The 17,590-nt window shown below is 43.4% G+C and overlaps 1 protein-coding gene across 4 annotated transcripts in view; it reads right to left on the bottom strand.

The window, feature by feature from the left end:
* Positions 1-17,590, bottom strand: part of dock3 (dedicator of cytokinesis 3) — a 1,050,162-nt gene that overhangs the window by 346,821 nt on the left and 685,751 nt on the right. For all 4 annotated transcript variants that reach the window (XM_078209344.1, XM_078209345.1, XM_078209346.1 and 1 more), the window contains 2 exons: positions 11,505-11,611; positions 2,448-2,619 (listed from right to left, as the gene is read on the bottom strand). In XM_078209344.1, the coding sequence (XP_078065470.1) occupies positions 2,448-2,619; positions 11,505-11,611 (279 nt within the window). The remainder of the gene's footprint in view (positions 1-2,447; positions 2,620-11,504; positions 11,612-17,590) is intronic.

The following is a 17,590-nucleotide window of genomic DNA, read 5'->3' as shown; positions in this document are numbered from 1 at the left end:
CTTGAAGAGGATATTCAGCATGCCTATATTCATCGGAATGCTTTTTGGCTTCATTGGTTAGCTTTCTGATCGGTGTCATCTACATTTGAAGTGAGTATCTCTTGTCTCCATGCAGCCACTTGTTATGTATGCTTCTGGGTGCAAAGATGTGGAGATGCCGGCGTTGGACTGGGGTAAACACAGTAAGAATTCTCACAACACCAGGTTGTGGGTAACCCCCACGACTTGCCTGGGCTTGCAAAATCTCACTAACTGTCCTGGCTGGAGACAATACACATCTCTTTAACCTGTGCTTAACCCTCTCTCCACTCACATTGTCTGTACCTTTAAGACTTGATTACCTGTAAAGACTCGCATTGCAACCATTATTTTGTAAATTGAGTTTGTGTCTTTATATGCCCTGTTTGTGAATTGAAATCCCACTCACCTGATGAAGGGGCAGCGCTCCGAAAGCTAGTGGCTTGTGCTACCAAATAAACCTATTGGACCTTAACCTGGTGTTGTGAGACTTCTTTCTGGGTGCAAAGTCAGGGAGCTTGGACAGTTGAAGTATGATAAAATCATGGCAGCTCCCCAGGAATCTGCACATACCTGCAAGAGTATCTTTTTGTGGTTATTCCTCAGGTGGACAATGATTAAATGGAAATCCTTACAGTTCACAAATGTTCCTGAATGATCTGGGATATGCAGATTGCCACTTTGTACCATCAATGATGTCTTGCACCTGTGGGAAGTCAGTCATAGCTGCAATCCTAAATGCCCAATCATTCCGATTGACATCACCACCAGTAGAGTTCACATAATCACTGGCGCTGGCAAACAACCCATTAGTCACCTTTCTTACACATTATTCCTGGATATATCTCTGGTAGAGCCCTGAAAGTTCTTAGAGACAAAATTTTGAGTGTGCTGGTGACTTTGACCAGGGATCATATCTTCATCCAGGATTCTACAGATGTGTGTAACCAACTGATGAGATAACCTGAGTCCCCCAAAAAACTATTTGGACATGTCAAGGAAACTCTATCTCTGCTTATACACCTATGTTTGGGTACTGTTTCGTGCAATATGCATTGTCCCACTGCTCTCCTCTTAACAACAGGCTGCTGCTGCAGCTTTGCTGATCTATTGTCCCTTGTCCAAGGTGCAATTTAAGACAGCCAAGGTATCACCCATCCTAAAGTAATTCAGAAAACTTTCGAAGTGGAAAGTAAGTGCTTAGTAAATGGACAAACCCTTTCCCTTTATTAGTTAAAAAGGCAGCTATGAGTACTAAATATTTCCTTGAGTTTTATTCAGATTCCTAATTTTACCATTGTGTTCTAGCCTTTCTTTCACTGGAAAGCTTTAGGAAGCTTGATAAATATGTGGGTGCGACAGTAAATTTAAAAGCGAATGGAAATATGGCCCCAGTTAGAACATATGCCAATAGGTAAGCCCAACTTTCCTGAATGGGTCATGTACAAGCAGCGTAACATGTTCTAGTTAAATGTCAACAAGTTGACAGTTTCAAATCCCCTTCCCAATATCCTCACATTTTGATTGGTTTTAACAGGCCATCCCACCTCATGCACTTCTTCAAGTCAAAATTTCCACCTTTATGGCTGAAAGATACTGCTATCTTGTTGTACAAAAAGTCTACCATGAAATGTACAATTGTGTATTGTTCAGTCCAGTCTCAAAAGAATCATCAAATTATAGGATTTTAATATGTTACATTGAAAGGGTGTCACAGTAGCACCCTCCGGAATAGGAAGTGCTCAAATGTCTATCAATATCCAGACATTAGCACCAAGATGGAGGCAGCCCAGTCTAACACCCTGGGAAGTAATGCTCATTTTATTCAATCAGAACCAGTTCTCTCCACTGATCTTAAACAAATGTAAGTTTTCAATTTAGTTATACCTATTGTCCCTAAAAATACACCATTAATTGTGGTTAAACTTTAGTTATACTATATTTAAGCTCTCTTATTGATAAACATTTCAGGCCTCATAACGTCCCAGCCCGCACAGAATGACAATAAAAACTAAAAGCATTCCTGGAAAAAATAAGGCATTACCTATGGTTCTGTGCGCAGCATACAAGCACTTCCCTCCCCCAATGCACTGTTAAAAATACAAGATAGCTGAAGCATTAAATATAACATCAACATGCACAGGCAGAATTATTAGCCTTGAAATTATGCCATGTGATACTTGTGTACGATCATTTAATATATTAGCTTGAAATTGCACTCTCTGGTATTCCACTGGAAGGGCAAACACATTAAGACTGCCACTAAGATAGCAAAGAGAAATCTGAGATGATCATATCAAGCCTTTATATGCTCATGTGCAAGGGCTCTAGTATTAGGACACGTATCTGTAAGTGTGGTGTAAGAAAGAAACAGTTGCTAGATCAACATTGAGAACTCTGGAAGATAGTACAAAATGGTTCAATACTACCATTCTGGGTCAGTTTAGTAGATGAGAGTAGTGTTGAGATCCAAAATAACTCCTTGGTGCTTCGCTGAAATATGAGACTGGATGGGATGTTGGGGCAGCCATTGAAGTCCTCTTTACAGCAGGGGAGACCCAGGTACAGCCCATGGTTACTGAAAGTGCTGTTTTCATCACACTGTAAAATAAAATTCACAGGTTAATTTGATTATGTCTCCCATTTACCTCCATCATACATCTTGCCATCCTCCCCCCACAGCCTTCTATTATGCAGCTTCCTCCTTTTGTCAAAACGACACTGTGATGTGTTGCTGAAGTGAAATTAAACCGGCTATCCTTTTAAGTCACGGCTCAACAAAAATCAGTCAAAAAGGCTGCTGGAATGTTGGCTTTTTCACACAGAGGCTGGAAAACAAAGGGAAGAGGTGAAGAGATTGTGTTTAGACACCATCTGGAGCATTGTATTCAGTTCTGGGCATCACCTCAGGAAGCCTTAGAGAGGCCTACAGCACCAATTCATCAGATTGATGCAAGCATGTGTGAATCTGCACAGGAATCTCTGAAGCGTAAGAAATCTAAATGATGTCTATAAGTTTCCATGCATTTCCTTTAGTTTAGGAAATTAGGGATGACCTTTATTTTTTTAAAATTTATTTAGTGTCACAAGTAGGCTTATATTAACATTGCAATGAAGTTACTTTTGAAATCCCCTAGTCGCCACACTCCAGGGCATGTTCAGGTACACTGAGGGAAAATTTAGCGTCTATATTTTGTAAAATATAGATAGATATCCTCAAGGCTATTTCTAAAATGTTAAAACCGAACAACAATCCTTAAAATCACTGAACTGTTATCTGTCTGTGACCCCTGAACAAAAGGAGCTACCTGGCAGTATCAGGGAAACTCAAATTATTATCTCTGGATAGCCACAGGCCAAATTCAAAGACAACTATATAAAGACCATCTGCATTTCAGAACCCAGGCTGGCCAATAGCTGTCTGCTTATCTGCTGAGACAAAGGATTCCATAGCCTTCCTTTCAATTCTTAATGATAAAGACATTGAATAATCTTGGGAACCCTGACGAGATAATCACATCCTTTGTCAAAGACAGTATAGATTGGTGGGAGTCTTGTGACATGGATCTCTGTTAAGGGACAACAGCAGGGCAGTTGTGGAACCAGTAATAGTGCTTTGCTTAAATGCAAAACTCAATCTGCCATTTACCATCTAACTATCAGTTTACAGAAAAGGAGCTCTGTCCAGATTGAACACCTGGTTCCCATCGACACTGCTTCTGCTGGAACTTCTGTACCATCACCCACAAGGCTGATTCATCTCTGCATGCCTATCTCATCATGTGAAGTCAACACCACTGGAAAAGTAAATTCTACATTATTGGCTATTTGTTATCAAGAGGCTTTGCAGCCTCATGGCCTGAGTCCTTCACGCCAACCAAAGTATCAACTCAGACAAGAAGACATCAGCCTGCATTGTTATAAAGTCCGAGTTATAAATTCCATTTATATAATTACAGCTGATACTTCTTCTGCGTCTAACCTGTGTGTGATACTGAGTGAAATGAGTGATTCGAACATTCAGTGCAAATCTAATCACTAAAAAGCCTGCTACTGGAATTTATTTTAAACTAGAAAAATCACTCTGAGGGTAAGGAGATACACACACCCTACACACAAACATCCTGATAATGACTGGAAAGGACCACATAAATTCTGTCTGCAACAGGAAGCAATTTTTCACACAAAGATTGGTGCAAATCTATAATTCTCTCCCTCCCTGGAAATTATAGCCTTCAAGACTGAGATTAACATTTTGTTAGAAGGCATCAAAGGATATGAAGCAAAGGCAAGTAAATGCAGTTGAGGCACACATGAACCATGACCTAACTGAATAGCTTAGCAGGCAAAGGGGATGGAATGGTCTACTCTGATTACATGTTCTGGCCTACTGCTTCAATTAGATTTCAAAGTGACAGTTGAAACTTAATGCAAAGACGTGTGAAGTGAATCCGTTTGGTAGGAAGAAAGAGGAGAGGCAATACAAAGTAAATGGTACAAGTATAAAGAGGGCGTAGGAGCAGTAGGACCTGGGGTGTATGTGCACATATCAGTCAACTTGGCAGGGCAGGGTGAGAAAGCAATTAATGAAGCATACAGGATTTTGGACTTTATTAATCGGGGCACTGAGTACAAAGCAAGGAAATTGTGATAAACCTGTGTAAATCATTAATTCAGCCTCAAGTTGCATCCAGTTCTAAGTACTACACTTTAGGAAAGATGTGAAGGCATTAGAGAGGGTGCAGAAAAGATGCACAAAAATAGTTCCAAGGGTGAGGAACTTCAATTACATGGATAGGTTGGAGTAGTTGGGGCTGTTCTCCTTGGATAAGAGAAGACTAAGAGGAGATTTGATTTGGGTGTTCAAATTCATAGGAGGCCTGGACAAGAATAGATAAGGGGAAACTGTTCCAATTGGTGGAAGGGTTAAAAACCAGAGGACACAGATTTAAGATAATTGGCAAAAGAAACAATAGCACAGAAGAAAATATTTTATGGAGTCAGTGGTTGGGATCTGGAATGCATACCTGAGAATGTGGTGGAGGCAAATTCAATCTTAGTTTACAAAAGGGAATTGGATCTTTATCTGAAAAGGAAAAACTTTCAGGGTTACTTTGAAAAGGCGGGGGAATGGGACTAGATGAGTTGTTTTGACAGAGTTACCATAGTACGATGGGCTGAGTAGCCTCCTTCCATGCTGTAAACTTTCTCGGATTCCATGATTCTAAAATTGCTACTTAAAGAGTTTTCCCAAATTATCAGCTGTTCGTCAATCTCTGCTCTCTTTAAAAAAAAAGACATTTCTCTGGTGATTGTTTCATGAATGTGAAATTGAGCCAATTGATCATAACTGTGATATACAGGCTAAAAGTTGATGCATGCACTGTTTGGGTAGTGTTGCAATTTACGATCTTCCCACATCTGTTGAGGTGGAAGTAGGCTGCAGGCAAATTTGGTGCTGCCTTCTCAGTTGTCTGATTGCAGCATTGGTCTGAGCAGTGTCCACATCGATGGTGGACTGAGCAAGATGTGCTAATAGTATATGGTGCAGTCAGCCTTCTCTTCTTAAAAACAGTATAGCATCGTGGTCCAATGGTTAGCACTGCTGCTTCGCAGCGCCAGGGACCTGGGTTTGATTCCTGGCTTGGGTCACTGTCTGTGCATTCTCCATGTATCTGCGTGAACTTCCTCCGGGTGCTCCGGTTTCCTCCCACAGTCTGAAAGACCTGCTGGTTAGGTGCATTGGCAGTGCTAAATTCTCCCTCAGTATACCCAAACAGGCGCCGGAGTATGGCGACTAAAGGATTTTCACAGTAACTTGACTGCAGTGTTAATGTAAGCCTAAAAAATGAACTATATCCTTCTTAAAGGTAAACTTCATTGAATGTAAAAAGACTGCTGCTGAATACTATTGTTGCAATTTTAAACAAGAAAAATGGAAAGCAATGGCAGAAAGAGGATTCCTGAGTCATAGATGTGGCATTAGAGGCCTTAATGCAGGAAATGGACAGCAGGAGAGACTCTGTATTCCAAGGGGTGGTGGGAAGTGGGGCAAGAGGTCTTCAAGGACCATACTCAGAGGGATCAGGAGCAGGTAGTTAGAGAGATCAGTTCTAGACATTGGTGCTACAGGAAGTCTAATGACCTCGAGTAGGTGGTCAAGGTCAGTGAATGCATTTTAACATGATATCTCTTACCCACCACTCCATCGGCCTGTTAACTGCTCAATGCACCACACCTCCATCACTCACTTGTCAGCACTCCCTGGCACTCAGGACTCATGCCTATCATCCAAATTCTCAATGGTACCCTCATATATATTCCAATGATATCAGCCTCACACCCAGCTCATGTTGCTTCCACAAACCTCAGCTATTCAGTTTTGGGAAGGACATCACACAAACACAGTGCTGCATAATCACTGATAATCTATCTTATTTCTTGCAGAAGAAGGTGGCACATAATAAAAGGAGCAGAACAGAATTGGCAAGGACAAGGACACTTGCATCTCCTGATCCCAATGGGAGAGAAAGCTCCCAACATCATGCTGCCAGCTGCAACAGAGCCCTCGGCATTTCTGAAAACATTGAGGATGATGATGTTCCTGCCTTATGCCCTTTCTTAACTCCCAACTGACACTGATTCTACTATCTAACGTAATGGGCAAGCAGCTAATCATGAAATCTCTTACTTTCTAACCGACTCCACTTCCTTCACACCTATCTTCAACTTCTTGTCTTCAGGTTTCAGAGAGACAAGGACTGCTGCTTCCCCATTCACAGAAGCCCCAAGAGGAGGAGAGCAATAGCAGAGTATTGATGAAGAGGTCTTATCATTTGATTTGAGACTCATGCGTACTAGTTCAGATACTGCCATGCACATATTTTAAAGGTTAGTAGAGCTAGGTGAGTTACCAGGCATGAGTGGGCAGCAGCCATTCTGGGAAAAAGGTGGGATCACAGATGAGTTCTGCAAAGGGTTCAGATAAGGACCTCGACTGGATGGCATACAGGAGAACACTGATGGGCATGCAAACAAAAATACTGGGTGCCTTGGCTGGCATATCAAACAGCCTCCTATCACTGAAAAGAAGCACGAGTCTGGCTGCAAGCTAGTAAAGGGCTTTGTGCAGAGCTTGCCCTCTCTGTAGTCCCCTACATCTGCAGCCCCCATACTTGTTACTGCCTTTGCATGGACAGGTCAACAAATCTTCTGCCCTCATGTGAGAATGCAGCAATACACCTTGCTAAATCCAGCAACTCATCACAACACCTCTAAAAACACCCCAGCGTACTTCCAGAGACTTCGCAGGAGCAAAAGTTATTCTAAATTATCTTACCTGCAAGTTGGGTACCTGGCTTCTACATAACACTAGTGCTGGTCCCCTCTTACAGTTGAACTCTTGTTCATTGGTGAGTGACAGGTGAATATGTAAAATGAATTTGCATGGTCCACATTTGGAAGTTGAGCTCACATCAGCTGGTAGGGCTGAGTGATATCATGATGGCATCAGGTCAGATGCCTCCTGTGCACACTGTGGTGCCTGCATGAGCATTGGCAGTTGCTTGGAAATGGCTGGACGTGCAGCCTGTCCCAGGTGGCTTGCACAGCACCATCTCAGCAGATCTGAATTTAGTGCCCACACTTTTCATACATGGCATGGTGTGCTATTTTGAGAGCTGATGATTGTATAATTTCTAATATATCATGTTGCTGTCTCCAAAGTTAGTGTTGTGTTACTAGAGGGCAGAAATCAAAGGATTTATTACACTGTGAGCTAGAATGCCAGCAGAAGAGTTCTCAAGCAGAACTCATCACCTGCAAATGCTGCATTTCTATTTTGTCTACAGTGCTACAGTTCTCTATTAGGTCAGGAAAAGTTTCTGATAAGTCATTTAGAGGTGCAAATTTCTCATTCTTCATACTACACACTGCCATTATGTTATTATGCAGTGAGCTGTTATGATATAGAACTCACTTCCTGAAACGGTTGTGAAAGCTAAGTCAGTGGGAAATTTCATAAGAAAACTGAAAAAATACTTTGCAAGAGCAATTCACAGGACCATGGGGAAAGAGCAGGGAAGTGGATAGAATTGGCAGCTCTTTCAGAGAGTCAGTACGGGCCTGATCGGTTGAATGGTCCCATTCTGCGCTGTGTGATACTTTTTCCTTCGATCATTGGTAAGAGGACTGAACAATTACCACCTCAAATCCATTAACATTGTCCAAACCAGAGTTTTGGAAGTTGCATTGGTTAATTGCAATTTCTTATTGAACGCGTCATGTCAACATCCACTTTGTCTCTTCATTCATTTTGTGGCAATTACATTAAATTCACAAGACCATTCAAAACTGTTTCCTAATTGATTGTTTAAAATTGTTTCTCACTGTCTGGGTTTGCTTACAAGCCGGTCACAGTAAATTAAAACTGATGATGGCTGTAATAATCCACAGGCAATAACTGTAGCATCCATTAGTGTTCATAATGCTGGCACCAGACATGAAACTGAATTGTACCAAATTTGCGAATGATACAGAATAATGACTCTTGTATTAAAAGCCAATGGCTTAGAGCTGGGGTCTCTGTATGCTACATTAATACCACAATAGCATCATCACAATACAAATCTAGATACATGTCAACATATGAAATGTCGTAGGTCAAAGTCAGGCATGCCATTAAGAGAAGGGATATTTGACTTTAGAACATCATTGTGGGTGAGGAGCAATGTATCTATGAATCTATAATTAGGGTGGCACGTGGCACAGTGGTTAGCACTGCTGCCTTACAGTGCCAGGGTCCCAGGTTCGATTCCAGCTTTGGATGATTGTCTGTATGGAGTTTGCACTTTCTCCTCAAGTCTCCTCAAGGAAACCCGGATTTCCTCCATGTGCTCTGGTCTCCTCCCACAGTCCAAAGATGTGCAGGTTAAGTGGATTGGATGTGCTAAATTGCCATTAATGTCCAAAATGTGTAGGTTAGGAGAATTAGTGGGATAAATGTGTGGGCTTATGGGGATTGGGCAGGGGATGGGCCTGGTAAGATGCTCTGTCAGAGAGTCAGTGCAGAATCGATGGGCTGAATGGTCACCATCATCACTGTAGGGATTCTATCAAATGGGCCTGCTGGGCCCTGGTTCTAGAATATCACTGGGGAGAGGCTTTTAAGTCTAAAAGATAAATGAGAGAAATATCTGTTACAGGGTGTGTCTGTAAAACCAAAATATTGCTGTAGGGTGAATCATAGAATCCTTACAGTGCAGAAAGAGGCCATTCAGCCCATTGAGCTTGCACTGACAACAATCCCACCTAGGACTTGCTGTGACAAGTGGCATTCCTCAGGGATCAGTGCTAGGACCTTTGCTGTTCGTAATATATATAAATGATTTGGAAGAAAATGTAACTGGTTTGATTAGTAAGATTGCAGATGACACAAAGGTTGGTGAATTTGCGGATAGCAATGAGGACCATCAGAGGATACAGCAGGATATAGATCGGTTGGAGGCTTGGGCGGAGAGATGGCAGATGGAATTTAATCTGGACAAATGTGAGGTAATGCATTTTGGAAGGTCTAATAAAGATAGGAAATATACAGTAAATGACAGAACCCTTAAGAGTATTGATAGGCAGAGGGATCTGGGTATACAGGTAAACGGGTCACTGAAAGTGGCAATGCAGGTGGAGAAGGTAGTCAAGGCATACGGCATGCTTGCCTTCATCGGCTGAGCACTGAGTTAAAAATTGGCAAGTCATGTTACAGCTTTATAGAACCTTAATTAGGCCGCACTCGGAATATAGTGTTCAATTCTGGTCGCCACACTACCAGAAGGACGTGGAGGCTTTGGAGAGGGTACAGAAAAGATTTACCAGGATGTTACATTATGTGATTCATTTTGGTAGGACAAATTTAAATGTGGATTACAGGGTCAAAGGTAGGGTTCTGAAGAATGTGGAGGAACAGAGAGATCTTGGGGTTCATATCCATAGATCTCTGAAGGTTGCCACTCAAGTGGATGGAGCCGTGAAGAAGGCCTATAGTGTGTTGGCGTTCATTAACAGGGGGTTTGAGTTTAAGAGCCGTGGGGTTATGCTGCAACTGTGAGTCCACATTTGGAATATTGGGTGCAGTTCTGTTCACCTCACTATAAGAAGGATGTGGAGACACTGAAAAGAGTGCAAAGGAGATTTACCAGGATGCTGCCTGGTTTGGAGGGTAGGTCTTATGAGGAAAGGTTGAGGGAACTTGGGCTTTTCTCTTTGGAGCGGAGGAGGTTGAGAGGAGACTTGATAGAGGTTTATAAGATGATGAGGGGGATAGATAGAGTGAACGTTCAAAGACTATTTCCTCTGGTGAATGGAGTGGTAACTAGGGGGCATAACTATAGGGTTCATGGTGGGAGATATAGGAAGGATGTCCGAGGTAGGTTTTTTACTCAGAGAGTGGTTGGGGTGTGGAATGGACTGCCTGCAGTGATAGTGGAGTCAGACACTTTAGGAACATTTAAGAAGCTATTGGATAGGCACATGGAGTACTTCGGGATGATAGGGAGGAAATAGCTTGATCTGGGTTTCAGACAAAGCTCGGCACAACAACGTGGGCCGAAGGGCCTGTTCTGTGCTGTACTGTTCTATGTTCTATGTTACCTGGCATGGAGGGCATTAGCTATGAGGAGAGGTTGGAGAAACTTGGTTTGTTCTCACTGGAACGACAGAAGTTGAGGGGTGACCTGATAGAAGTCTACAAGATTATGAGGGGCATGGACAGAGTGGATAGTCAGAAGCTTTTTCCCAGAGTGGAAGAGTCAATTACTAGTGGCATAGGTTTAAAGTGTGAGGGGCAAGGTTTAAAGGAGATGTACGAGGGTGGTGGGTGCCTGGAACTCGCTGCCGGGGGATACGATAGTGAGTTTTAAGGGGCATCTGGACAAATACATGAATAGGATGGGAATAGAGGGATATGGTCCCCGGAAGGGTAGGGGGTTTTAGTTCAGTCGGGTACCATGGTCAGTGCAGTCTTGGAGGGCCAAAGGGCCTGTTCCTGTGCTGTAATTTTCTTTGTTCTTTGTCCTATCCCCGTAACCCCATATATTTACCCTGCTAACACCCCTGACACTAAGGGACAATTTATCATGGCCAATCCACCTAACGTGCACATCTTTGGACTGTGGGAGGAAACCGGGGCACCCGGAAGAAACCCATGCAGACACGGGGAGAATGTGCAAACTCCACACAGTGACCCAAGCCAGGAATCAAACCCGGGTCCCTGGCGCTGTGAGGCAGTAGTACGAACCACTGTGCCACCGTGCCATCCTACCGTCACTAACAAGAGATTGTTTGAGATTGCTGTAAAATCCACTCCATAGCCAGATTCTGAATCTGAGTTGTAATAAAAGTGCTTGTTGACAGGATATCACACTCAAATTGAGATGCAACATTATAAGAGGAGCTGTTAGATCTGATAAGTGAACAAAGAGGACTATAATTACCTTGTAGACATACAGTTCATGGACATCATCCGAAAGTGTTGTACCATCGTCTCGCATTAGTGGTGTAAATGCAAAACCAAACAGCTTCTTTTCACCTTTGTCTTTTGCTAAGTGAAAATTGGACATTGAAATTAGAACTTTGGATAAGAGGCAATGGAAAAACGCTTTATATGATCTGTACTGTGGAACTGACCAGCTGCACCTATTTATCCTAGTCAGTACACAGTTATAGCCAGAATAGACACATTGATGGCACAGATCTTGTGTTAATAATAATGGTGAGGCTAAGAGTGATAGTCATTTTGGAGTAAATCAGACAGTAATATCTGGTATCCTCACATGTGCAAAAGTGGCTGTAGGGATACTTTGTTCCTCCACAAGGTAAGCTGTAGCAATCCAAAACGAGTGCATACATAGGGGTTTGGTGAGGAGGGGAAGGTGTTCCTTTCCTTTTGCTTTTTCGATCAGTTTCACCCTGTAGAAATTGGGTCTTACTCTACTTCAGGGAAAGGAGCTAGTTGTTTGGTAAGTATCTGGTAAGTGGTTATGGTCTATTCCAATCTTAAGGTTTAAAGTAGTAAATGAGCTGGTGATAAAGTTAGCAAAATATATATAAAAAGGAAAATAAATAAGTGAAAAATATAATTAAGTAATTCATTAAAACCCATTAAGGACACCAGAACAGGGAATATGTAAAGGCTGCAACCTGTGGGTGCTCCTGGATGCCAGTGTCATCGAGGGCAAACATGTCTGCAGTAAATGTTTGCGACTTGAGGCTTCGGGTCAGAACCTTTGAGCTGGAAGCTGAGCTGCAGACACTGTGACAGATCAGGGAAAGAGAAAGTTAACTGGATGCTTTGTACCAGGAGACAGTTAAAACCCTTGGGATAGGGTCTTCTGATTTGGTCAGTGGTCAGGGAGAGGAAGGTGTGACTGCGAGTGAGGCATGTATTGGACCTACAGAACAAAAATGTAGGAGCTTCAGCCTTTGCAATTGCCCTACAGGCTTGAGGTTCTCTGAACGTACTTGGATGAGAATTGGGTCTGCGGTGTGGTGAACAAATTGACTATAGCACTGTGATATAGGAAACCATTCAAATAAGGGGAACAAAAAGGAATATAGTGGTGGTTGTAGTGCACAGGTGAGGGGGATTGACACTGTTCTCTGTAGTAAAGAACGATAGTCCAGAAGGCTGTGCTGTCACTCAGTGCCAGGGTGCAGGCATCTGCTCAGAGCTGGAGGAACGCTTGCAGTGAGAGGAGAGGATCCAGTTGTCATGGTCCATGTAGCTACCAATGACTTAGGTAGAACTAGGAAAGAGATTCTGCATAAAGGGTATGAGGATCTAGGCACCAAATTATAAAGCAGGACCTCAAAGGTCACATGCAAATTGGCATGGGGACAGCAAATTAGAGAGATGAATAAGTGGCTCAAAGACTGGTGTGGCAGAAGTGGCTTCTTGTTCAGGGGGCACTGGCACCAGTACTGGGGAAAATGGAGTTGTACCTTTGGGACAGTCAACACCTGAACCATGCTCGGTCAGTGTTCGAGTGATCCACATAACTAGGGAAGTAGAGAAGGTTTTAAACTAAATAGTGGAGGCAAGGGATCAAATTTGGGAAGATGTGGTAAAAGAGCAGAGAAAAGGCAAGTCTTCATGTGTGAAATGATAATATACCTTGACAGGAAAGAAAGTACAGGGAGCACACATCAAAAAGTAATTCAGCAGATAAGACTTGAGAATACAAAAATAATAAAAGGACAAAACTAAAAGTTCTGTATCTGAATGTGCATAGCATTAGAAACAAAAAGGATCAACAAGGAGCACAAATATAAATAAGTTCATTCTGATAGTTATCACGGAGCCATGGCTGCAAGGTAACGTAGACTGGGGCCCGAACATTGAAGGATCTGTGAAAATAGGAGGAATAAGAACCTCACAAAACATGGAAAGATGGCTCTGTTAATATTTTTTTTATTCATTCGTGGGCGTGGGCATCGCTGGCGGGCCAGCATTTGTTGCCCATCCCTAGTTGCCCGAGGGCAGTTGAAAGTCAACCACATTGCTGTGGCTCTGGAGTCACTTGTAGGCCAGACCAGTAAGGACGGCAGATTTCCTTCCATAAAGGACATTAGTGAATCAGATGGGTTTTTCTGACAATCGACAATGGTTTCATGGTCATCAGTAGATACTTAATTACAGATATTTTTTATTGAATTCCACGATCTGCCGTGGTGGGATTCGAACCCGGGTCCCCAGAACATTAGCTGAGTTTCTGGATTAATAGTCCAGAGATAATACCACTGGGCCATTACCTTCCCTTAATGATTGTTTTAACACATTAGAGAGGTTTGACCTAAGTTCAGGAAACCAGGATGTAGAAATGGTTTGTGTAGAGATGAGAAATGATAAAGGCAAGAAGTTATTTGTGGTAGTGGTGTACAGGCCCCTAAAAGTAACCATACTGTAGGATATGGTATAAGGAAGAAATAATGGGGGCTTGTCAGAAAGGAGGGGGGATTTTAATTTACATATAGACTGGGAGAATCAGATGAGCAAAGGAGCCTGGACGAGAAATTCATAGAATGTTTTTGGGATAGGTTTTAGAACAGCACATTCTGGCACCAACCATAGAACAGGCTATCCTAGACTTGGTATTGTGCAACTAGATGAGATTAATTACTGATCTCATAGTGAAGGTGCCCCTTGGTAGCAGTAATCATAATTTGATTGAATTTTATATTCAGTTTGAGGGAGAGAACAGTGGATCCAAGACTAGTATTTTAAACTTAACTAAAGGTAATTATGAGGGCATGAAAGCACAGCAATCTAAAGTCAACTGGCAAATTAAGTTGTAATATGATGGTGGTGGACATTTAAGGGGATATTTCAGAATACAAGAATAGATATATTCCAACGAGAAAGAAAAATTCCAAAGGGAGGACCCACCATCCGTGGTTAAAAAAAAAATTAAAGATAGTGTCAAACTTAAAGAAAAAACATGAAATTGTGCAAACATGGGCAGGTGAGGAGATTGAACAGAATATAAAAAACAATAAAGAATGACCAAAATATTGATAAGGAAAGAAAAATTAAAGTACAAGAGAAAGTTAGCTTGAAATATAAAGTCAGAAAATAGGAGTTTCTATTGATACTGAAAAAAGAAAAAATGTTAACAAAATAGGCGCTGGATCTTTAGAAAGCGAATCTGGGGAATTAATAATGGAAAATAAGGTGATGGCAGAGGAACTGAACCAGTATTTTGCATGGGTCTTCATTATAGAGGATACAAGTATCATCCCAGAAATAGCTGTAAAACAGAAATTGAAAGGGAGAAGGAACCTGGAAAAATTCTAATCACCAGGCAATTTGTACTGAGTAATTTGTTGTGGGCTGACAATTTCCTGGGTCCTGACTGACTTCAGACTCTGGTCTTCAAAGAAGTGGTTAGTGAAATAGTTGATGAGCTGGTTTTAATTTTCCAAAATTTTCCCTTGATTTAGGTAGGGTACCATTAGATTAGAAAATGTAACTCCTTTATTCAAACAGGGAGGGAGGCAGAAAGTAGGAAACTACAGGACAGTTTGTTTAACATTTGTCATAGGGAAAATGTTAGAAGCTATTATTAAAAATGCTATAGCAAGGCACTTGGAAAAAGTTAGGGTAATCAGGCAGAGTTTTGTGAAAGGGAGATCGTGGCCGGAGGTTTCTGGGTGATTCCACCGGCATGATCTTCCAGTCCTGCCAACAGCGAACTCCTGCTGAAGGTTTCCTGTCAGTGGGGGATGCATACAATTAACAGTGGCAGCGGGGGAGATCAGAACTGCTGGTGGGCGGGGGGGAGGCGGAGATCAAGGTAGGCTGGGTGGGAAGGGTCAAGGCTGACCCGAATATATGGGGGAGAGTCGCACGACCAGTGATGAGCGGTTGCAGGGCTGGCCAGCAATTGAGCTGGCCAGCGATCAGGAGTCCGGCAGCATAGGGCTACTGCACATGCACCGATATCAGCCATGACAGATTGGTGCATGCACAGTGGCCCGCTCAGCGCTATGCTGCTGGCTTCTCCAGAGGGAATAGTCCCGGCCTACAGATTTTTTGCATGCATCATGCTAGCGCACTCTGCAGTTCAGAGTGTGGAAGATTAATTTTGAAACTCCCACTTAAAAAACCAATGGGATTGACTCTAGTTTCTACGAAAATTCGACACTTAGAATTTTTTTGGGAGAATAGCGCCACCGCCCCCCCCCCCCGAGATCTTTGATGAAATGTTAACCAAATGCTCTCTCAAACGGGCAAAAAAGATCCCACAGCATTAATCTGAAGAAGAGTAGTGACATTCTCACCAGTGTCCTGGTCAATATTTATCCTGAACCTACAGCTAAAAACAGATTATTTGGTTATTGTTGCATTGGTATTTGTGGGAATTTGTGTGAAGCATATGCAGTTTGGTAAGAATGAAGAACAGGTCCAACACCGTGATACAGGGGGCGAATCTCCCAGCCTGCTGCGGTGCTCGAGTAGTGCAGCGGGCCGGGAGAGATCAGCGGGGCCAATTCGTGGGCTTCCCGCTGGGCGCCAGGCCTCTGCGAGTTTCCGCAACTAAGATTTTCAATGTCATCAGCTCCGTACCAGAAATCATCGCAGAGTTGATTACAATTTCCCATTTGCACCTCATTAGCGGGCCCAGGACTGAAGTCTTCTGGCCAGTTCGCATCTCCCCGTACCCCCGCCAGGAGTGGTTGCCTTCATCGGGATTTACTCCTGCTCCCCATTAATGGGGAACAGGCAGCCTGACCCTGCTGGAGGAAAGCGAGGCCATTGAGACACTCCAGGGAGGTCAGGGGAAAGGAGGGGTATCTCTTGGGCATTGCCAGCTTACATCCTGGCGCTGCCAAGGGACAAACTGGCAATGCCCAAACTGACACTGTCCACCGGTTATTGGGCAGTGCCAAGGGGGCAGGGCCAGTGGGGGCGGGGGGCAGGGTGTATTGGAGGGGGATCAGTGTGGGGGGGGGGACCAAGGCCACTCTGCAATTATAGCGTTGGGAGAGGGCAATCGGGGTTGGCCATCTGGTTAGGGGGAGGGGTAGTGTGGTGGGGGTCGGGGACATCGGGGTGGGGGGTGAGAGATTGGGGCTGGCCGGGTGGGGCTGGCCCGGGGAGGTCCTGGCCCAGGGAGGTCCAGGAGGCCAGTGATCAGTGGGTGGCATGGTCGGTAGGCCAGTGATGGGGGGTTGCGGGGCTAGCCAGCAATCAGGCTGGCCAGTGATCTTGAGGCCGGCTGTTGTCTCCGTGCTGACAGATCGGCACATGCGCAGTCACCTGCTCAGTGCTATGCTGCCGGCCTCTCAGGCACCGCCTCCTGAGTTTCAGAGTGAATCCCACCAGGGCACTCTGTGATGCACAGAATGTCAGAGATTTATTCTGGAAATCACATTAAAAAAGGTGGGATTTACTCACACACACTGGGAACTTAGAATTTTTTGGGAGAATCCAGGGGTGGCACGGTGGTTAGCACTGCTGCCTCACAGCGCCAGGGACCCAGGTTTGATTCCCAACTTGGATCATTATCTGTGTGGAGTTTGCACATTCTTTCCGTGTCTGCATGGGTTTCCTCTGGGTGCTCCGGTTTCCTCCCACAGTCCAAAAGACATGCTCGTTAGGTGTATTGGCCATGCTAAATTCTCCCTCAGTGTACCCGAACAGGCAACGGAGTATGGCGACTAGGGGCTATTCATGATAAATTCATTGCCGTGTTAATGTAAGCCTACTTGTGACTAATAAATTATCTTTTACTTTTTCACTTTTATCCTGCTCTTTGAATATCTCACAATCTCCTGGACATGATACAGATAGAACAACTTCACCTCAATACTCATCTTTACAAGAGAAAAGCATAGGGTTAATATTGTGATGTGGAGATGCCGGCGTTGGACTGGGGTGAACACAGTAAGAAGTCTAACAACACCAGGTTAAAGTCCAACAGGTTTATTAGGTAGCAAAAGCCACTAGCTTTCAGAACAGCCTGTTCCGAAAGCTAGTGGCTTTTGCTACCTAATAAACCTGTTGGACTTTAACCTGGTG

The sequence above is a fragment of the Mustelus asterias genome, chromosome 3, assembly GCF_964213995.1.
Source record: "Mustelus asterias chromosome 3, sMusAst1.hap1.1, whole genome shotgun sequence".
Classification (NCBI taxonomy): domain Eukaryota; kingdom Metazoa; phylum Chordata; class Chondrichthyes; order Carcharhiniformes; family Triakidae; genus Mustelus; species Mustelus asterias.
This window is presented reverse-complemented; position numbering and strand designations above follow the sequence as displayed.